General features: G+C 40.6%; 1 protein-coding gene across 10 annotated transcripts in view; it reads left to right on the top strand.

Moving 5' to 3' along the window:
- The window catches only part of OPN4 (opsin 4), a 30782-nt gene extending 8938 nt beyond the window's left edge, over positions 1 to 21844 (top strand). For 3 of the 10 annotated variants that reach the window (XM_054071335.1, XM_054071333.1, XM_054071336.1), the window contains 11 exons: positions 886 to 1019; positions 2572 to 2775; positions 5058 to 5229; positions 6107 to 6271; positions 9481 to 9588; positions 10701 to 10881; positions 12178 to 12204; positions 12419 to 12571; positions 13901 to 13969; positions 14386 to 14424; positions 15270 to 21843. In XM_054071335.1, coding sequence (XP_053927310.1) covers positions 886 to 1019; positions 2572 to 2775; positions 5058 to 5229; positions 6107 to 6271; positions 9481 to 9588; positions 10701 to 10881; positions 12178 to 12204; positions 12419 to 12571; positions 13901 to 13969; positions 14386 to 14424; positions 15270 to 15461 — 1444 coding nt within the window. In that variant the 3' untranslated portion in view covers positions 15462 to 21843. Of the gene's footprint in view, positions 1 to 885; positions 1020 to 2571; positions 2776 to 5057; positions 5230 to 6106; positions 6272 to 9480; positions 9589 to 10700; positions 10882 to 12177; positions 12205 to 12418; positions 12572 to 13900; positions 13970 to 14385; positions 14544 to 15269 lie in introns of all 10 variants that reach the window. The other 7 variants (XR_008450651.1, XM_054071341.1, XM_054071340.1 and 4 more) reach the window with 7 other exon arrangements.
- Positions 21845 to 23689: the final 1845 nt, after the last annotated feature.

Here is a 23689-nt window from a genome sequence, read left to right as displayed (position 1 = left end):
TACACCAGATGCCTACAAAGCAGTCTCATGTAATGGCAAATTGTAAGGCAGCCAGCTACCTGAAACAGAAAGAGGTTCAGCAACTTTGTAGACTACTGAACAAATACAAGCTACCCTTAAGCATCTATTAATAACGCCTCCTTGCTCCTAAATTGACAGACTGGGGACAGTAGCCCTAGTGATTGATTCTAAATGACTGCAAAGGACCCATCATTTATTCTGGTATTTTTCAACTGCGTCTAAGACTGAACGTTTGAGAAAGGAGTTAAAAAGTTACACCAAGCCTCAAACTGAGGAGCTCTCAGTTTAAAGAGTACACATAAAACTGTGCCTTTTAGAACACTGTACTATAATACTATGAATTACATATACAGGCGGGATACACTGAAGGCCTGCTATTCCTCTCGTTAAAGTCAGTGTCTGGGCCACTAAATGAGTGTCATAGAGAAGAACTGATTTAAATCAAAATGCTTGATGTGGTAAATAGCGAGTGTTCTTAATTCCTGTATTCGGAAGTCACATCTTAGCAGTAGAAAATGTGCTCCCCTCCCCCTGCTTAACACGACCCAGATCCAGCAAATCCATAGAGCACATCGACTTTAATTTCCTGTTAATCATGGACATGCAGCGCACTGGGTCAGAATACTTAAAGAACAGTACGATTTAACCCCCCCCCTCATTGAGCTGGTTATTGAAACAACCCTCTAAAGGGTGTAAAATGGAGGCTTGCCTACATTCTCCTGCAAAGGAAACAAGCAGCACTCTGCTCCAGCTTGCTCTGCAGTGCGCCTGGGTATTTATGGAGCTGCCAAGGCTCACAGGAAAGAGTTAGAGTGTGATTAACAGTGCAGCAGTGTTCAGCATTGTTCCTTCTGATCTTTGTAGGAGTAGGAGCCTTCAGACTCCAGCCAACGTGTTCATCATCAATCTAGCTATTAGTGACTTCCTGATGTCCATTACACAGTCTCCAGTTTTTTTCACCAACAGCCTCCACAAACGCTGGATCTTTGGTGAGAAAGGTTTGTATATGTTCTTTCTAAGCTATTACTGAGTACGTTCTTATCACATTAGCAGTTGATCTACTATTTCCCTATCCTCAGATACCCTTGCAATGTTGAGAACATTTCTCAACCGTGTTTCAGTGTTGACACAAGTGTTCCTTTGAACATTTTTGTCTGTGTACCTGAAATAGATTCCCACGGTGGAGGGGAAAATTACATATATATAATAGATACAAAGGCAACTCTGGCAATGTAAGGCACAGGACTAGTCTTATTACTGGTATTCTTCCCCAGTCACCGCATAACTTAGTTACCAGCAGAGTCCTATGACAAAGAAGGACCCCCTCAACACCGCAGCTTAAAAGCTCTAGCAGAAACCTGCCAGGACAGCCTAGGACAGGGTGCACCTTGCCTCCTGTAACTGTGCATAGTCTGGAGAAGAGGAGGCTGAAGAGAGACCTCATCACTCTCTGCAGCTCCCTGAAAGGAAGTTGTAGCAAGGCCAGGGGTTGGTCTCTCCTCCCAAGTAACAGGTGATAGGATGAGAGGAAACAGCCTCAAGTTGCACCAGGGAAGGCTTAGATTGGGTATTGGGAAAAATTTCTTTACTGAGAAAGTTGTGAAGCATTGGAACAGTCTGTCCAGGGAAGCGGTGGAATCACTATTCCAGGAGGTGTTAAAAAAATGTGTAGAGATATGGTTTAGTAGGCACAGTGGAGCAGGGCTGACGGCTGGACTCGATGATCTTAGAAGTCATTTCCAACATAAATGATTCTGTGATTCTATGATTCTAAATAACCTGCTTGGGACTTGAACCTGAGGCAAGAAAGCCAGGCAAAAGTGAGCTTTCACAACAGAAATATTAACATTTCCTGTGCAGTAAGAAAACGTGGAATGAAGGTGCTTTCACTCTTCCTACGTAAGTGTAGTAAGAGGAAGACCAGACTTTGTCTCCTGAATGGGTATTGACAGAAGGAAGGTCAGAGAAGTAATGCTGCTATTTCGATCTCTAATAAGCACATTTTTTTTTAGTTACATGAAGTGTTCAACTGCATCCATGTTAAAATAGAAAAACAAAACAAATCCCGTTTTTCAACATTAGGTCATTTGAATAATTAAAATGACTCATTAATATATTCATAGCCTGCATATTTACTTCAGTTATGCTGACCTTGAGATAGAAATAGTTTCATGATATCAAAGTAGCTATAACTGGCAAAACAGCTGTTTCTATGGGAGCTGCGGAAAACTGGAGTTAAAGAAGATATTAATGACTGCTGAAATGATCCTACTAGAAACACCAGGAATCAATGAGTGAAAGTATGCTAAGTATCACTGTCTCTAGCAATTAGAGCAAACAAAATCTTTGACGTTTATCTCCATGCATAATGTAATTAGCAAGGCAGACAGCAGCTTTGAAATAGCATTACAGCTGCAGGAAAACTGAAGTTCCACTGCTTTACAAATTCCCGAAGACATTAGTTCATAAGAAATACACTTGAACTCTCCCAGAAATTAATTAGCACAGGTAAATTAATTTCACTGCTACTTCTGTCATCTTCATTGAAAGGCTGTGAGCTGTATGCCTTCTGCGGAGCTCTTTTTGGCATTACATCTATGATCACTTTGATGGTGATTGCCTTGGACAGATATTTTGTCATCACAAAACCTCTGGCTTCTGTTGGAGTGACATCTAAGAAGAAGGCCCTAATAATCCTGGTAGGAGTCTGGCTGTACTCCTTGGCTTGGAGCCTCCCGCCCTTCTTTGGATGGAGTAAGTGAAATGGAATAAGTTTTTTCCCCTCATAGCACTGGACTGAAGGCTGGTTACAGGTTTAGAAAAGAGGTGAATTAATGGCTTATGTATTAGGCTTGAATAATTCAACTTAAAGAAAACTGATAAAATACATATTGAAACTGAAGAGTTCTAATCAAAAGAAAATAAAAATCCAGAGTGCATTACAGCATATTACATGACAATGGCACTTTCCCTTAAGCACATTACTGACTGAATAAAGAACAGTAGATAAAAGTCAAAGCCAAAATTTATGAAGGATGTGCCTGCCTACTATTATCCCACACCTACTTCTGTTGACCCAAACTCAATACTATAAAAGTAAAATAAATGCATTTGTGTTTTTTTCTGATCACTTCCCCCCCCCTCAAAGGTGCTGTCTAACATAACTGTGCAAATTGAAATGTCTTTGTTCATATAAAAGAGGAATACAGTCTGAGTGTTTTATGCAGGTCCATCTTCTGTTGGAATGGGTCCAGAGGAGGCCACAAAGATGATCGGAGGGCTGGAGCACCTCCCATGCGAGGACAGGCTGAGAGAGTTGGGCTTGTTCAGCCTGGAGAAGGCTTAGAGGAGATCTTATAGCGATCTCCCAGTACCTGAAAGGGGCCTAACAGGAAAGCTGGAGAGGGGCTATTTGTAAAGGCTTGTGGGGGTAGGATGAGGGGGAATGGGTATAAACTGGAGAGGGGCAGATTTAGACTGGACATTAGGAAAAATTTCTTCACCATGAGAGTGGTGAGGCACTGGGACAGGTTGTCCAGGGAGGTTGTGGCTGCCCCATCCCTGGAGGTGTTCAAGGCCAGGTTGGATGGGGCCTTGGGCAGCCTGAGCCAGTGGGATGTCCCTGCCCATGGCAGGGGGGTTGGAACTGGATGATCTTTAAGGTCCCTTCCAACTCAAACTATTCTATGATTCTATGATTCAGCCATGTTCTAGATGGGCAAATTGCATAGGAGTTGGTCACATTCCTTATTCAGCTGTTGGTACCTTCAGCAAGGTTTCCAATAAAGAGGGCATTTAGTAATAACTAAATAAATAATCTGCTTTTGTAATTATGAATTTTATGCCTGCAAATTGGGACAAACATACAGCACCTTGATCCTTGCAACTTGTCACAAGAGAGTTTCTGTTACTCTTCCTCAGTTGAAGCCACCTCATTACCATTAATTTGTTTCCTATGAGTCACTGGTTTCAGTCAATAAGTTAGAATGAAATCATTGTTCAAACCCCAACCCATTATTGTACTCCCTAATTCTAGAAGAGAATGTGTCAGCTCAGCTGAAGTGAGAATACAGCAATGTTTGATTTTCCCAAAGGATGCTGCAACCAACTCAGTTACTGAGTAGGATTTCAGCAAGTTTTTGTTATCATCTTGTTACCGTCATTCTGGTCCCCCATAAACATGAAGCATGTTTAAGCAGGCGCACTGCAATGATGGGAGAAGCAGCCCTCAGTTGAATGAGAAGCTTAGATTCTAGATTCTTAATTGGAGAAGGCAGAGTAATTGCTTGAAGAGTGTTGTTATCTTCTAATTAGATTCTAGTAGTATCCACAGTACTACCTCTCCTGTGGTAAACAGATGCAGCTGAGCACACCTAGTGCAATATTTTTAAGACTTCGAGAGAAAACATCACTGTTTGAAAGACAAAAATAAATAGACACTGCCGCTGACAATTTCTTTACTTAATAGTTTAACACAGTTCCTTTAAGGAGATGGTGTTTTATTTCAGGCAGAACGTTATGTATGATTATTTTTTTCCTTGTACTCAGCTTTACTTTATGACAAAATAAATTTGATCTGCAGGAGACATCTCTCTCCTTTGCACAGTACATATCTCTTATCTGCATAAGCTGAAAAAAGTGGTAGCTGCAACAATCAGTTTCGTTTTACTCCTTAGGAAGCCAGCAATTGGTCAGGAAATGGAGATGTTTAAAAATACTACAGGTCTCATCCAAGATCCCTGAAGTATCTGGAGAGGTGGCCTTTGACTCTGTTGAGCTTTAAGCAATATTTAAGAAGTGAAACAAAACCATTCAGGTTTCCAATCTGAATCCTTAGACTGCTAAACATAAATACAATATGGCAACAGAGTAAAGGAGAATAAAAAGAGGAGCTTTAAATGAAGGATCGTACATCTCTTTAAACTCTTGTCCCCCAGTATGAAAATAGGAATAAATCCCACATTATTCTGAGTATCTTCCTCTGGCTTCTGCACTCGAAATAAGAATCCCTTCATGGCTTTTGCCTTTCTTTCCAGGTGCATATGTACCTGAGGGTCTGCTGACTTCCTGCTCCTGGGACTACATGACTTTCACACCATCAGTCCGTGCCTACACGATGCTGCTTTTCTGCTTTGTCTTTTTCATTCCTTTGATTGCTATCATATACAGCTACGTTTTTATATTTCAGGCTGTCAAGAAGGCCAACAGGTGAGTATCCAACAGGCTGAAGTTTTTATCTTTCTGTTTAAGCGGCTGCTTATTTTCTTAAAACAAAGGCTATCAGGAGAAAATTGGGAAGCTTTTCACTTTTAATTTGTATGCATGACTGAGACAGGAAACTAAACAAGAACTCTGCCAATAGTCAACATGAGGCATGATCCTCAGAATTCAGGAGCCATTCCTGAATTCAAGCCAGAGCTGTTCAGTGTATTGCCTAATGACGCAGAAAAGGGTAGGACTAGCAGCAAGAGAAATCTGAAGGATGATACAGAAATAAACCAACCAAAAGAAATACTAAAGGGACACCAGACACCCCTAAAGACAGTATATCAATAACTATTTCACAGAAATATAGATGGGATTGAACTACAAATGCCATGTTTGAAAAGGGTGAAAAAGAGGCAAAGCATTTAACAGAAACAAAAACTACAGCTGTAAAACTAAAGGCCAATGCCTGCCACTATATTTGTGATCTCTAGCTGCCCTTCCTGTAGGTACCAGCAGATCTCCTTACATAGCTTGGAAGTACAGAGAGTGAGGTACCAAAATCAGACCCAGGGAAGCGAAGACTTTTGTATCTGTATTTCACATAGAGTTGTTTGATTGCCTTGAATACCAGATTTATGTGAAAATTCTGCTGGTACAGGACTCTGTTCTTCACTGATGCACATGTGAATTTTGCCATTGATTAGTACAACAAAGTGCATCGAATCGTGAAGGAATGGTCAGATACATAGATTAACACACATTAAACATGCATGACTTCTAGCATAAACTAACATAAGAGTAATTGTTGCCCCATTTTATGAAGCTATTTGTTCAATTCCCTACCTCCAGTTTGCTGTTGTATGTTTATTTCCCCTAGGTCTATTCAGACATTTGGATGCAAACATGGAAATAAAGAGTTCCAGAAACAGTATCAGAGGATGAAAAATGAGTGGAAGATGGCCAAAATTGCTCTGATTGTCATCTTGCTTTATGTCATTTCCTGGTCACCATACTCTGTTGTTGCTCTGGTAGCTTTTGCTGGGTAATTATGAATGTATCAGGAAAGGAATATTCAGTGAAATCAAAAGGTGTGAAATTGTAAAAGACAGATGGAAGTCAAAGCTACCTGTCAGATTAAATGCTTGAAGTGCATCCGAAACGCTTACATATTTAGAAGTGACATTTAACAAATGAGCACACACTGACTGTGATATTTTCTTAGTTTGGCTTTTCAAAAGAAAAAAAAAGGAAAACAGGATGGTTATTACTGGCAATATAACATTACTGTGCTGATGATCTCTGAATGCAGATACTCTAAGCCAGGATATTTGAACTATCTGAACTTTATTTGGCACTAAAATACTAAATAAGGGGTCCAAAAAGATCCACCCAGGGTTGATTCTCTTTTCTTTCTCCACTTGTTTCACTTACAAACTGTGGCAAGTCCTTAAATACGTAAGCAAGGTCAAAATTAGTACATACTTGCACTGGGGGGGTTGATGCTGGATATAAAAGATTGTAAATACAACTCATCTAAGCATGTTCTTCCTCTCTTTAATTTTACACAGTAACTTCAATAAAAGCAAGATAGTGGTAGTACAGTGTTTGTACACAGCTTGACACCAGACTATGGTTGATACAATTCAGGTACAAGTAACAGATTGGGAGTCTGGATACCTTGGCCCTGTGTGGATATTTCTCCTATGACAACGTGAATTTTCCTGTGCTTCAATTTACCCTTTGTAAAATGGGTGTGACTATCTGCTTCAGAGAGTTGTCACCTGCAAATCCTAAAGTGGAAGAATCCTATGAGAATATAAACCATTTATAGCTGTATTTTTCAAGTCAGCAGTAAAAAGTAGGTGTCCCTAAAATTGACACACAGGATAAATTTACTTTTGATGGAACATTTTTGGGAGGCAGGAGTGATTGCTGTTAGACAAGGAGGAGGCCACTGTAGGGTCTTCTATCAAACATAGCCTAGGAAGGCACCTTCCTAAACATAGCACTCCTGAAATCTTAGGCTTAAGAAGAAAAAGTCCTAAGAGGAGAGGTTTCTTTCCCTTTGTAACCAGAGGGGCAATTCCAAGCAGCTGCAAACATTTTCTCTATGAAGATAAACAGGTTCCTCACTCAGAAATGTGAATCCTTAGGGTGTGTGCTAGCGTGCGGTTTCCTGTCACAGGACAACATGGGTACTAGGCATCCACCACTGGTGACGTGTGACCAGCTAGAGACAGAGGAGGAGCAAGGAGACAAAGAGATGCAGCACAGTTAAATGGCAGCACTACTTACTTGAAGATACCTCAAAAAAAAAAATATTAGGAGATGTTTTAAGCAAAGCATTTTAGCTCTTCAGAACTGTCAGGCTGTCCCCTAGTACTCAGCATCTACTTTAGGATGACTGAGAGTCTGCTGAACCTGACTTCTATCCATGTCTTGCACTGACAAAAATCTGAACAAATGGACAATTTCATAACTCCACCATATGTGACAACTGAGCATTCACATTCTGCTTACAAAGAGCAACACAGCTTCATTCAGCTGTTTCTCCACTTCCGAACTACACTCTCTAGGCAATCCTTCTGGGATGTTTCAGAGATTAACAGGCCAAGGCTGGAGGCCTTCTGTGGACTTGTACTACAACGAACTCAGATAAAATCACTGCATGTTACAGGAGGCAGGCCTGGAGCCTGTGGCTATAGCCTTGGACGAAACACAACCCATCTGACAGAGCAAAAACATACACAAAATGAAGGAAGTTCAGAAGTTCCTTTAGAAGACATTTTGAATGGGGAATACTGAACTAGCACACAGTCATTCTCACTAATATTATTGGTCTACAGGTTGCATTTTCTGGGAGTGGTTAGCTTAAACAAAAGCATTTGTCACTGTGTGTTTCCCTTAGCTGACCTCCCTATCAATCTTACTCTCTCTCACCTCATGGTCAAATACTCCATTCCAGCAAGGTCATACTGTTGTGTGTCCTCCAGACCCTGCAAAGAATTACACCTCTAACCAGTGCTTTAAAAGTATGATTAGGAGAAATCATGTTAGAAATTGTATATGGAGAACATGCTAGTCTGACAATTCATATCACAGAAAAGCCTTAAATTGGAGGTGAAACAGCATCTCAACATTCAGGTGGCTGCCCAAATGATTCCTGTGTTAGCACTGGCAAACCATTTCATCACAGAGCACAAGTATTCCCATAGTATGATTATAAATTTATTTACCAGGAAGCTGCCACCTACTTATACAATCCCCCTCACTATTTGTTTGTAGCACTCACACAAGAGAGACCTTGTTCTGAGAGAGAAGTGAGAGCTGGTTTCCCCCGTATTATAGGACTACTATAATATACCCTTACTATTCAAGGGTAATTGAAAGATGAAGCTCAGACTGTCTCCTCAGGAAGAAGAGCAGTGATAAAGAAGGGATGTTACCCTATGGAGGAAGGACTCACTTACTGGGGAAACGCAGGAAGGGGTCTTCATAGCCTCTAAGCAGGTCCATGGAGAATGTGTTTGGTAGGAAATGCCTATCAAATGTCACTTCTATTTTGGTCTGAGCTGTTCGATTGACTTTCTTCTGACCAAGACCTCATAGGCTATTACAAGCTACCTCCAAAACTTAACTGGCTGATAGTAGCATGGCAGACAGACATCAATCACAATTCCTTTATCCTTTAGAGTCACATTACCTGCATATATGCATGGCCACAGTAACACCAATGTAACACGTGACACAAGAAAAAAATTCCTTTTCATTGTTTAGTTCAGAAAAATACTTCATTTTTTACATCAGATCAGGCAAAAAATAAAGTTCAAATAGGAAAATTGAGTTATTAGTTATCTTTCTCTTTTGCACACCTATTTAGTGACATAGGTCACAGCACAACTGTATGTGCTGAGTTTGCAACAGAAAGATACTCTGATGAATGCACACTCCTGTACCGCAGGTTGACTTTGTCCCCAGGGTAAACAACATGGGAATTACCACCATCCTGAGTCATAGAAGTGAAATGCTGCAAGAGAAGCCCCAAGAAAACCATGTTTCTCTGACATGAGATTAGGCTGGTGTTGCTCTTTACAGGCAACAGACATAAAATTTATTCTTTCACTGTCTGGGTACAGAACTGCACCTTTTACTCTCTCTGGAACACTAACAAAGCATTGTCTTGTCAGTGTATAATCGCATAGACTACATAGAACGCAGTACTAAATATATAATGCATTTGTATTAATCTAGGTATGCCCATATCCTAACACCCTTCATGAACTCCATACCAGCTGTGATTGCCAAAGCTTCTGTCATCCACAACCCCATCATTTATGCCATCACGCATCCCAAATACAGGTAAGTTCACTCTTATAAGCTATGTTTAATACAGCAAAGAAAATCAGACAGTAACTTTGTCACTTTTAGGACCAGTACCTGAACTCCGCTTCACTTGCTTATTTTATCTCTGTAAGACAGCCTAGCCCTCCCCAAGAAAACTTCTCAAAGCCATAAATGTCAGTGGAATTTGTACGTGGAACAAATTACTATGCAGATGGGAGTTAGAGATGTTTATGGATACTGATCTGTACTTACAGATTACATGATAAAAGATAGAGACTTTCCCATCTCAAAGGAAAGGACCGTAAATTTTTTAACTATCTTCATGAGAGCTGCAGACATTTGTCATTGCAGCAAATAGCAGTTTGTGAGAGGCCAGGCCAGTGAGAGATGCAATTCAGGAAGTCAATCCACCTCTTCCCTACTTAGTGTGTCTTCCCCACCCATCTTCAAGCTTTCATGTTTCAGGTAGTATTTCTTCTGAGCTGTAAAATCTAGGGTCATTCCTGCATCAAGCTCAGATGCAGGCTGTGAGATCCGAAGGGTAGCAGCAAAACCATATAGGTACTGCAGTTTCACCTCTTACCAAGACCTACCAGGGAACTGGATGAAGAAGAGGTGGAACATCTAAGTGGGGAAGGCTGGGAGGAAAAGAATTTCCTTGTTTCATATGAGGAAAGAAATATTGTAATACAGATGCATATTTTGTACAACTCTAGATACCAGGCAAACAGATGTGCAAGAGCAAGACAGAATAGCTGCTTAGGGGGAGATTAAAGTAATTCATTATGTGGTCCTTCTGCAAGGTTCAGTTTAAAGGGACAGAATTTTATTTTTTCCCTGATTAAGCTGAAAGCAGATAAAACATCACTTTAGTAGCTTCCTTCAGTTTGAAGAGTTATACTTTAATGCCTTTATTCCTGCCAAGCAATAAATTTGAGTTCTGTAGAACACTGTAAGTAAGTCATCTTGCAGGGTGATTGTACATGAGATACTGAATATGTGAAAAAAACTGTTCTTGTACCCAGTAATTTTCCAGTCCACGCAGCATTAGTTCATTTCTCTGAATAAATGCATTGTTTATAATAACTGAATTTCTGATCTGACTGATTCTCCCTCTCATTCATTAGAGCAGCCATTGCAACATATGTTCCTTGCCTTGGATTCCTGCTGAGAGTTTCTCCTGAAGACTCACGGTCTTTCAGCAGTTATCCCTCCTCCAGACGAGCGACGGTATCCAGCCAATCTTCTGAGATAAGTGGGCTGCAGAAAGGAAAAAGGCGACTGTCTTCTCTCTCTGACAGTGAATCAGTAAGGGAGACACTTCCCATACATCCATTTTTAATTGCAAAGTAATTAATTTTCATATAGCATCCTTCAAGGTGGTAGATTCCTTAAAAGATATGCATTATGGTGCTCATTACAAGAGCTCCAAAGAAAGCAGAGGGAGAAAGCAAAATGAAAGACAGAAGGCTGAAGAGTAAAAGCAGATTGGAGATGTTTGTATTCTTGATGGTTTGTGACACTGAGGAAGAGTGGAAAGATGGGACAACAGGAATTTCAGAAAGTAAGGAAAGCTTAGATTCAGAGTGCCCTTGAACACCTGATCATACTTCTACATGTGCTTGCCTAACCACACATTTGGAGTCAGGACACACATAAAAAGAAACTGCTGGTTATTAAATAGCTCTCTAGTGCACGCAAGGTTGCGGTGAAACAGCCAATGCTTTCTGCAAGTGTAGTAGGCTGTACTTGGAAAAATATTCATCACCAGATTTAGACAAATCAGTAAATCCATTACAGAACCATTCTCATAGAAGACCTCCACAGCTTGCTGCTGCCAGTCTAAGCGAAACCAAATGTTTTGCACAGCAGCTGGAAAGAGGGCAAATACTAGGCTCTCTCTTGCAACCCAAAGTTACATTGCTAAGTAACTAAGCACACGAGTTTTTTCTTTGCAATTGTTTTAAATGAAATTTCCATCCACATTAAAAGCTATAATTTTCTCAGCGATTCTTTTTCATAGTCAAGATAATTGCTGTATCAGACAAGTGCTGAATTCTGACCATTGTTTTTAACAGTAATAGTTCAGTTTCTTTGCACTCTATACTCTTATGACTTTTTGGTCCAATCAAAATGAAATTCTTCTGGCTAGTAGGCATTGGCTAATAAAAAACAGCTTTATATTGCATCACATAGATTGTGAATCTTGATTCTTAAAAAAACAACAGAGTCATAGTGAAGACTGACAGAATGAGGAAAAGGAACAGTGGATTTGACTTGTAGGAAATTCTGGTGGGCTGGGTTTTTCTATCTTTTTGCTTTGTTTTCCCATTAACTCAAATTAGGTTTTAAAAATTAGGGATCCTTCATGGCAAAAAATGTTTCTAAAGCAGTGATTCCACAGTCCCTGAATAATTCCTTCTATTTATGCCTGCTTCCACCCTGGCTGCTTTGGAAACCTTGGCCCTAGTTCCTCCAAACACCTATTTAGGCTTTCTAATTGGGTAGCACTATGGAAACACTGTCTCCTCAGGGCCACCAGGTGCACCAGAGAGGTTTCAAAATAGATTATAATGAAACACTGTTTTGTTTGCAATTTTGCAGCGCATCCTGTGGAGGAAAGAAGAAAAAGTAAGCTGAAATTTAGACTCAACAGACTTGATAGTTTTGCTTGTACTTCGTATAAGCAAAGATTTCATGAAGTCATACACAGCATAACTGTTGCACTTTTACACAATGTCTGTCTCTTTTGCAATTTCTGTCTAGTTAAAACTAACTCTGACGGAGCACACTGGATGGAAGTCTAAGGAAAATAGAGTGATTGTTTTTGCTGTATTCATTCTAGGGCTGTACTGACACAGAAACTGATACCCCCACTATGTTCTCCAGACTTGCTAGCAGGCAGACCTCCTATGAAACGGTCAAAGACACAACTCAAACTACTGACGTAAGAGCCAAACCTAAATGGAAGAGCCACGACTCTGGGATTTGTGAGAAGGTAGTTGACTGTCTAACATCTCATTTCTGTGACAACTGGTAGGTTAACAAATCTGCACATTTTGCCATAATCAATCAAGAAGGTTCCTGCCAAGAAGATGGCAATGACCTATGAGTTAACACAATGAGTAATGAATGACTTCTAGATTCTAAAAGGTTGTCAGCTTTTTATTTCCACCCTGGTTCATTATTCAGCTGTCTTTGTTACATTTGTGACAAGCAATGGTGCTGTTTTAGCGAAATTAGCTTCTGAATGGTATGTTGTCTTGTGCTTAGTTTTAAGCGTGTATCCAGTAATATTTGTATGTCACTGTCCAAATTACTTGGTCAATCGTTCTGTTGCTCTCATATCACAGAATCATAAAATGACCTGAGTTGGAAGGGACACACAAGGATCACAGAGTCCAACTTCTGTCCCTGCACAGAATGACCCCAACATTCACACCATGTGTCTGAGCGCATTGTCCAAGTGCTTGAATACTGTCAGGTTTGGCAGTGTGACTCCTTCTCTTGGGAGCTGCTTCAGTGCTCCACCACCCTCTGCTTGGAGAACCTTTTCCTAACATCCAACCTAAACCTCTCTTGGTGCACCTTCCTGCCAATCCCTCGGTTCTTATCATTGGTTTTCAGGGAGAAAAGATTGTCACCTGCTCCTCCCCCACCCCCACCCCACCCCCCCTACCCCGGCCCTTGTGAAGAAGCTGTAGACCATGATGAGGTCTCCCCTCAGTCTCCTCCAGGCTGAACAGAACAAGTGATTTTAGCCACTCCTCATACAGCTTCCCCTCTGAACTCTTCACCAACTTTGTGGCTGCCTCTGGACACTCTCCAGTAGCTTTAGATCCTTTTCATACTGGGCACCCAAAACTACACATGGCATTTGAGGGCCACACCAGCGTGGAGTAGAGTGGAACAATCATCTCCCTTGACTGGCTGGCAACACAGTGCTCGATGCACCCAGGACACGGTTGGCCCCCTCGGCTGCCAGGGCACACTTTGGGCTCATGTTCAACTTGCTGTCGACCAGGAGCCCCAGATCCCTTTCTGCAGGGCTGCTCTCCAGCCTGCCACTCCCCAGTCCGTATGTATATGCAGGGTTGCAGTGCTCCAGGTGCAAAATCTGACAATTGCCCTTGTTGAACTTCATGTGATTAATGAAACACACGGTGAGAGGTAAAAAACAAGGCTCTCTTTAGCATATCACTACTTTTCAGTCAGTCTTCTACTGTCCTCCTTTTTCTTTTTCCTGCACTTGGCATTTCACGTATGTAAAATATTGTGGCATACCTACATGTTACTTATGTCTTTCTTACCTCTGTTCATTTTTCAGACAGCTGTAGAGGTTGATGACATATCCATGGTGGAATTGAATGCTACAGAGCACACTGCTACTCTTAGTGTAAGAATTATTATTTTAATATTTGGCATGGATCTAACTAACCAAGGGAACAAAACCTAATGACAATCCCAGTCTCTAAGCACAAATAAAGGGGTTTTTTTAGATGCAAAAATCACACAGTACTCCCAGAAGGATACACAAAATGTGACCCCAAAGGGTGGATCACTGCTAAAACTAAGCAGAAGGAGAACGTGCATACTATGGGGTTCTCCTTAAGTCCAGCTTCTTCAAGGAACCTGAATATTTTCTTGAATTCAGTAGGTCCCCTGATGCCCTTAGCGGAGCACGAAAACTTTACTTTTGTGCCATCTTGATATGAATGAATATACACACTAAGATGGGACAGCCATTTTGATGGCAAGTACTGCTGTACTAAGTAACCCTGTTAACCCTGTGACATTCTCTGTTTTGGGCAGCACCAGACATCTAAAAAATGCAACCTGGAGGAAGTCAAAGTAAGCTCTTGAAACATGTCTTATCGCCTATTTAGTAAGACACTGTGCTAGTGTCTATTTCTGCTTCCACATAACAAAGCTACAGCATATCGGTAAAGTCTTTTTGACATCTGCCACAAGTGAGTCAACTTGCCGTAATTCCTAACAGATAGAAATAAGAGAAATGAGCAGGCAGCTGAGAACAGTTTTATCTTTGCAGTATTAACCCCAAAGTAATGTAAGCATCTTAAATTATCTCTTTATTGTTAGTAGTGATCCTATGAGCTATTGCTAGCCTCATCCTAACACTCTGATTTTTTTTTTTGTCCTGTGCGAGTGACAACTAACATTGCTGTTGTCAAAACCTGCTAACTAGTTCTTCCCTCAATTCCTGTTTTTGCTTAATTGTCTAGTTTGCTTCCACCTTCAAACTATCCAGGCTGTTATCACTATATTGAGGCATCACCTCCTGCCTCAATGAATCTAAACAGTCTCTCTTTATGGAGGGATTCCTTACTTCACCGATTTCATAGACTGCCTGAGCTTACAGCACTTTTGTTCATAGTCCAACATGCTGTCATTACCCTGGTCTTTCACCAAAGTAGGCCAACTCTTAAGTAGCAAATGCAAAGTAAACTTTGTTTAGTAAACCAACTTGTTTAACAGCTTTTTTCTCATGGTAGTAATGAAACATTCAAAAAATGTTCAGATCTACTTTTTCCTCCATCCTTTAAGTTTAGTTTTGAGTTGGTCATGGGGATCGGCAAAGTGCTTATCTAAATATATGCCACACTTTCACAGATGATGCAACTTGATCTTGTAGATGTCTGTGATTTCCATTTCTTTTAAACCCTTCTATCCTTCAGAAAAGTGAGAGCCTGAATAGTATTGGACAAAGAAAAGGAGAGTCTCACCACAGACCATCTGCAGCCCAGATTCCTAGCATTACAATAACATACAGCAACGTTCAAGGAGTAGAGCTACCTTCTGGATACAACTCTGATTTCCTGTACCCCAAGATCAACAGCCACAAGCAGACCAAGAAATCCAACAGCTGAGTGATACAAGCTAAAACGTCACTTTAGCCAACACCTCAAGAACAACTACAAACCAGATGAATCCAGAATACCTTCCTGAATTGCCGAAACGCTCCTACAAAGATATGACATAAGACAAGCAGGGATAAAAGCAAGGGGAGTAAGCTTTTCAGCATCAGAACTCTATCAAGTGTTTCACTTCTTGATCCGAGTCACCTTGATATTTTATTCTCTCTTCTTTATGCAGCTCATGAAACAAATTCTTCCACTTGGATTTTACTATGCTCAGGTATATTCCACCACTGCATGGATCCTACCTACAAGCCTCCTAGGATTAACTGGAGAAGGAAAGGAACTATGAGATTAAAAATGTGTTTGTTCACTTAGTGTGGTTTAACTTCAAAGCTATTACAGAACTAAACTGGAGAGATTTGGGGAAAAACATACGTTGCTTCCTGAAGACAGTTTCCCCATTAGAGTGAATTTCCTCAACCAAATGAAAATTTAGTCACACAGTCAATGCTCCCGTCTCTCATTCATGATGCACTTTCCCTCCTGTTCTCCTGCACATGAGCAGTAAAGTCAAGTGTTAGATATTTACTTTAATTTCTGAGGTTCTGGGGGAGAGAAAGGAATAACACTGAGGATGAGGCTATGGTCCTTCTCATACTTAGCTGCTTTTCCCAACAGTCACTTAAGGGACCAGTCTAACCCACTCTTAGCTAACCTCCCCAGAGTGACAGGAAAGTATTGAGAAACCTTTCTGTCTTTCCTTTAATGGTTTTCATGAGAAAAATGCAGAATTCAAAGCAATGTTTATACCAAAATGTCTTGTGCGTAAGTCAATACATGTCTTCTTTTACTTCAAAGGGTTTTACCTTTAGACGTGCTTTTCTAAAGTAAATCTTGCAGAAGTGTTATTTCTCAAAAATCAGTTGTTCTAGAGATGTGTGGAATCCACATCATTTCCACTTTAGCATTTCAATAGAAAGGAGATGGAAAGGAGCTGTTACAGTTATTGCCTTCACCTACCACAACCGGATATTGTCTCCAGGCAGAGGACAATATTAAATTGATAATACATACAGCTAGCAATAAGGAGAAAGAAAGCAGCAGATATATCATCTTTAAATGGGAAGTATATTCAAAGATATTCATCAGATCTAAGGAATTTTTTATGACTTATTTCTTAAGCTTTTAAAATTATTTAAAAACACAAAGCATGTCATTCTTCCCATCCTTTGTCATGAAGGCCACTCATTCACAATAGCAAAAACTAGGATCAAATACTAGAGAAAGCTGCCCATTTCATACAGGTCACAAAAGGCTGAACCTGTCAAGATAACAGGTCAAAATTGACACATGCTGTTCCATGTGTTAATAAGAAGTGCATGGTATGTGTCCTTAAGAGCTACAGCCTTTGCTCCTGTAATGATTTTGTTCCCAAATAGTATTTTTGAAGACTATATTCTGCACTCTTCTGCATTCCCTTCCACTTTTAGAGGGTATAAAAAGAATACTTCCATGGCTAGAAAAGCCTTACGCATCCGCAGCATGTTGTTCTCCATATACTAGAGATTAGTTTGTATCTATAAAAAGAACTACAGCTGTTTGTGCTTGTCTACTTACAAGAGGCTTGAAAACCACATATTAATTAGGGAGAATTTGTTTGGGAGCACTTCGAAACTCTCATGTGTACTCCCTGTGTAACTAACAGCTTTGCCTTCCCTATACCTCTACTGAGACTATAAAAATCATTCAGGGGGAAGCCTACAAAATCCATTTTACCTGAATATCTAATTGATTCACATTGTAACCCCAGCGGCATTTGGAATAAATCACTAATAGTCCCTATTTCATCTCATCATAGCAGCTTTATTTGTGTCCCGTATCCTCTACTTGGCAGCCATTCTTTCCGCTTTGCTGTCTCTTTACACCCTTTAACACAGATGACTGATTGGATTAAAATAATTTAGGACTGAGATGATTCACGCTTCAGTTAAAGTCAGCTGCACAATCTGTTCTGCACTGGAGACTGCCTGTAGCTCACCATGCACTTGGGGATGTTCCAGTGACTTGGAGGTGTGAAAGGACTGAGGCAAAACGGAGACACTTCCCCTTGGCCTTTGGTGCTGCAGCAGCAAGCAGTGCTGTGAGTTAACAGACAAGTTATTCATCTCTGTGGGCCTGAGCTCAAATTCAAACTTAGGTCACAAGTGAAAACGTTTGCTCTGATCATCCAAGAAATTGGTCACTGTTGGTGGTCCTTCAAAGCAGATGCCAGGAGCCAGGGTAGTTTTTGGGCCATTGCAAGTCAAGACAGAAGCACTACATAAGGCAGCGATCACAAGCTTCCCGCTTTTTGAGTTTTCACATTCAGCCAGGGATCTTAGTCACTATGGTTTGTAGGTTACAGCCTCATTTTCCACACTTCCGGAATCTGTTTTGCATCCACCACTATACCACAATGCATCATCACAGCATGTGACATTGAGTAAATTTTCACATATTTTCAGGTAAGATAGAGAAGCAAAGTGTCATACGCAAATCCAACAGAAACCTTGATATTCAGAAAAAACCAAAAGCACCTCCAATGCTTTTGGGCATTTCTACAGCTCTTTAGAGACCAACACAGGTAAGCTGGACGTGTCCCCATTCTCCTCAGTGGCCACAAAGACGCACCTCCCATACAAGGACAGTCTGAGAGAGTTGGGGTTGCTCATCCTGGAGAAGAGAAGGCTCTGGTAAGTCCTTACAGCAGCCTTCAAGTGCTTAAAGGAGGCTACAGGAAAGCCAGGAAAGGCCTCTTGATCAGAGAGCGCAGGGATAGGATGAGGGGGAATGGTTTTAAGGTGAAAGAGGGGAGATTCAAATGAGATATTAAGAAGTTTTTTCCTGTGAGGGTGGCGAGGCACCCAGGTTACCCAGGGAAGCTATGGCTGCCCCATCCCTACAGGTGTTTTAAGGCCAGGTTGGATGGGGCTTTGAGCAACCTGATCCAGTGGGAGGTGTCCCTGTCCATGGCAGGAGGAGGATTGAACTGGATGATCTTTAAAGTCCCTTCCAACACAAACCATTCTATGATTCCATGGTCTTTTACTTAAGCCATTCCAAGAAGTCCTGCAATGTGGCCCTCATGCTCTGATCCCACAGTGAAAGGTACTGCCGTCGCAGTAATTCTGACAGGGCATCTGTTTCTCTCTGCTTCTGAAACCACCATTTCCACATGGCTCAACTGAGAGAGGGCTCTTAACTGCAAAGGAATGTTAGTATCAGACAACAGTATTTCAGGAGCTAGGCAACAGGTTTCGCAGTTCAAATACTTGTGCTCGTAGCCTTGCAGTTGATACCATCATAAGAATGGGAGGAGTCCCATCTTATAAATAGGTTTATACAAAAGCAGTCTTAGAATAAAGAAATAAATCATCAGTACTGAAATTCCTAGCAACCCAAGATATGGGCCACAATCCCATACACTGCACATTTCAGGTAGAACAAAGATTATATAACTTCTTTACCCCGTTAAGTTTACTGTCTATATGCTCACTTTCAAACTCCAGCAAAGCTTGCAGTTGTCAGGATAAGTTGTCCTATTTACAGCCCTTCTAAGTTCTTCTTGTTTTCAGCTGGCTTTGAATACTTAAAAGCTGGATAAAGAGGGATTTTATCCTTTGTACTGTAGACAGTTGCAAAGTGTGGCTCTTTGCTGTACTGCTAACAGAAATGGATTTTTTAAAAAAACAAAAACAACCTAAAAGTAGATTGCATAGAGGTGGTTATTGGTCTCTTCTCCCAAGTGATAGGTCAAGAGGGAATAGCCTTAAGCTGCATCAGGGGAAACTTAGGTTGGATATTAGGAAAAAATTCTTCACAGAAAGGGCTATCAAGCACTGCCCAGGGAGGTTCAGTCACCATCCTGAAAGTGTTTAAGAGGCAGGTAGACAAGGTGCCTGGGGACACGATTTAGTAGTAGACAGGTACGGTTGCAGTCAATGATCTCCAAGGTCTTTTCCAACCTAACGATTCTACGATAGTAGGCTGAAGAAATCATCAATGTAAGCTTAATGAAGCCAGAAGAGTTTCTCTAGAGCTAATCCAGCCTCAATGGTCTAAGACAAAGCACAAATAGTAGTAAGAAGTCGGTGGGAGGTTGTAGGAAAACAGTTCTTTAATTACCACAGTCCTGGCAGCAGCAAGGTTCTGCTGGAGCCACACCACAGGAACTCTGCGTACCTGGCTCACAAATCAAAGTGAATGCTGCAAGAGTCACGTCAGCGTAGGAAAACACTAGTACATTTTCCAAGCACTGGTATCACCTCATTGTGTATAGAGATGTCATGATCTTGTGATACTGGACTACAAAGCTGGCATCACACAGTGGCTGGCTGGCATATTACCTGCAAAAACTTTTCAGATAAGACATAGGCTCTCAAGAATATGATTCATCTGAAAATGAGGGTAAACAGTAGGACCAGTAGAAGAATGGAAAGGGATTCATCCCTCTTTACAGTAAACTTTTCCTCCCTGTCCTTCTGGGTTTGTTTGGCTTTATTTATTTTTAAACTTACACAAAGAGCAGATGCAGATATAGTACTAAAGATTTTTTTATTACTTCCAGGAAAATTTTAACCAACTCTTGCCAAGGAGACTTTCAGACCCACTTTCAGTTGGGCTACTACAATACACACTCAGTCATAATCCACGAAACCTCTGACTGAGAGGCACAGAAATTCACAGCAAAACCAGGCCAAGTTGTTTCTGTGATGCTGACTGTAACTTGAAAGATAAGTAGATCTGTACAAACACTCTTTTTAACTTCATCAGGCTTGAGTCAAGTCTTAGGTCTGGTCTAGAACAGTGTGACTGCAGCTCAGGTTAAACTGTCTCAGTACACAAAGACAGTTAAAACCTGAAAGGAAAGCTCATTGGGTGCCTCTGAGTCCATTATTGTTTGGTATTTTCATTTATGGAGTCATATGCGATTTTCTAATGTTAGTTTGTCCTGGAGGCAATTATCACCTACAGTAATGGGAAATGTTATGATAGCACATTGCAGTATATGTTTCATTATATAAATTCCTGTTTCTTTCTTCCCACAAAGAATCTGCTCGCTGCATTATCAGCCAACTTGAGCATTCTACCTTGTTATGAATCATTACCTTCAGCCACTAAGAAAATGAACATGACACGTATGTGAAAAAAGTTGCTAAGGGGAACTTTTGCAAAGCATGGTTTACCCACAATGTAAAAACAAAGCCATTATTAATTTTCCTCAGCTTTTAGACCTCACTGTGACTTCCACATGTGTACAAGAAGATGGTTCAGAAAGAGACACAAAAATCTGAGACTACATCATTAGACAGCACAAGCTCTCCCATGTAAAATTCCATAATGGACATTCCTGAATAGGCCATGGGACACTTACATGTTTTCCACTGATTCAAGAAACAGAATGGAAAATCCATACCCTTCTACACATTGCCATGCCTGAAGGGTCACACAGGAGGAAACTGCATCTCTAATGCAGTTCCTTCAAAAGATGCAGTACTTTAAAAATGCATTACACTTGCCCAGATGCACCCTTTCAATTAGTATAATTGATTCTTATAAAGCTTTTCAGATGTCTAAAGTTAATGACGTGCATAAGCATTTACTCAGGACACACAATTGACATGAAAGAGTTAAGAGTATGTCAGGTCAGTACTAAAAGTTAATGAATTTTAAAAATATTTTTCCAGTCTAGTATTTGCTTCTAACTCCATGGAATTGTACTTTTATGAAATCTCCTAAGTTTCACATATTTTAAAGCCAAGGTTAGTACTGACAGATGAGCTGAGCCTCAAACTGTATTGTTATTAGGCCTCCTGTGATTTGATGTATCTGGTATAGCAAACCCCTACAAAGATGAGGAAGAACAGCCCTGAGAAATATGCACAAAAGTTGGAAAGAGAAATTAAAGATTGTGTTTCGGGGTTTTTCTTCCACAACTTCTCTGTGACCTTAGGAAAACTACTTAATCTTCCCCTATCTCAGTATTTCTACCTATAAAACAAAGAACATATGCTCTTCATCGTCATGAGGCGACTCTCAACTAGTTTTTGCACTTTGTTCCAAGATTCACCACTGGAAACAAAAATTTCTTTTTTCCACTAGTCACATTTTCTTCCTTTGCTGCATGATTATCGAAAAGCCTAAACTATATTCTTACATATGACAGTCAGAGATTGTAACTGAAGTGGAGCAGGGACACCTAGTAATTAATTTTCTCCATGGCAGTTACTCACAGAAATATAGTAAGTTACAGACACCCATCAAGCTGACTTCTGTTACCACTTACAGGTATATTTTATTTTGTAACATAAGTCAAGTAGAAGCAAGCACTTTAATGGTAAAATTTAACTAATAAAAAAATCTGTCATGCAATGGTGTATATTCTTTGATCAAGGAGCCTAATATGTAATAACGTATTCCCCTAAGGAAGCTGAACCCTAAAAATCATTGGATTGAATTTCCTGCTATACTACATAAGTAAAAAGGAAAACTGTCTGTGGAGAAGGTACTGAAACAGATCTATGGGGAAAAGCCACCAATTATCAGATGATTCAAGAGAGAGATCCTTTAAAGAAAGCTACAATCTCATGGCTAAGTTTTGCCCCTTGAAGTCCACAAAGTCAAACAGAAAGTAGAACCATTTTTAGGGTTTTCTGCTCTATTAATGGGACAAAAATCATCCATGGAAGAAAGGAGTCAGTGACCAGCATCATCCAAGAAACAAGGTCAACATTAACAGGATGAAACACACGAAAATGAACCACCAAGTTTGCTAGTTAATCCACAAAGCCAGAGGGCAGGCCTCTGCTTACCCTTTCCAAGGACCTGGTATGAAACAGCTATTTCTTACCTCACTTCTCTTCGTAAGCTCAATGTCTTGAGTGTTTGTAAGCCCAGGTCTCAGCTCCCTTCTGCCAGGCAGATCCTTTGGTCAAAAATTCCTCATCAGTCCTCCCAGAGACAGTCCTGGAGCCGTTCAGCTTTCAAGCCCTCCCAACACTATCACCATCTTCTTCTGGTTCTCACTAGTCCACCCTTCTAGTACTCCTTTTCAAGCAGTTCCCAATGCCCTCAGGTGCCAAAACCAGCATTAACCATACACAGCCCCCCCCTAGCTTTTAAAGAAACCATGTATGCTTCCACCTTAGCATGTAAACAGATGGAATCTGCATTTATAATAATCCTCCAACTGTTATTTAAAAATATGAATCCTTTTGATGCTGCTGTTCTCAGCTGAAGTCTCTGACTAACAGAAGCACATAGCAGAACCCTTAAACGCATATTGATACATCTTATTTGAAGTCCTGCTTTCCAGATGCACTGGTTAAAACTCACTTTCTGCTCCTCGGTGAAGTAAGTAGAGAACTTAATCTGATGAAGGACAAGGTTGAGGTAGTAGCCCCAGACAGCTCATTGGTTGATCATATTCACTGCATAGATTCCTTCTGAAAACTGTTCCTCTGGAAGAGAAAAAAAAAAAACACCAATCTTTCAGGCCTTGGATCATTATGCTCAGTGAGATAGGAAATAAATTTCATGTAGTAAAAGCTGTTCTCTGTGGGCACTGCAAAGACCATTTGACTGAAGGAATTAGAAACATGAGAACTCCATGAAACATCATGTGAAACTTCATTTCAGTCATTCACACTCACTTTACTTGCTTTACTCCAAATTCTTACAGTAGAGGATGGCCAAGGGCAAAGGAAAAAAACACAAAACCACAATTCACAACGACCACTAGCACTGGTCATGTATATTATATATATTATGGTCATTTATATTATATATAAATAAATATATATATAACCTGTAGAATCCTGAAGGGCTGCAAAATATAATGACTTCATAAGAAGCAAGCCTCTTCTCCTTTCTCTGGTGAGCCTCTATCAGAGGAGGAACTTAAAGAGTTACCATCCTGTGTCAGATTTCTCTTTTCTTCTTTCACTGACTGACTCAACTTTCCTTGAGTTTTTTCTCACATACAGGAGCCAGACTGTGGTGATTTCAGAGCCAGGGCTAAGGAGGCCATAGCACACATTACAGAACTGCATCGTGCAGCTCCCCTCCATTGTGCTGCTTCCTCAAATAGAAAGAATCCCCACCACAGCTGAACTTGCTCCATTTTTGCTGGGTCACAGCACAAAGGCAATTGCTTATTAGAGCAGGTCACAAACACAGCAATAGTGTGAGTTGCCTGA

The sequence above is a fragment of the Cuculus canorus genome, chromosome 7 (assembly GCF_017976375.1).
Source record: "Cuculus canorus isolate bCucCan1 chromosome 7, bCucCan1.pri, whole genome shotgun sequence".
Taxonomy (NCBI): domain Eukaryota; kingdom Metazoa; phylum Chordata; class Aves; order Cuculiformes; family Cuculidae; genus Cuculus; species Cuculus canorus.
This window is presented reverse-complemented; position numbering and strand designations above follow the sequence as displayed.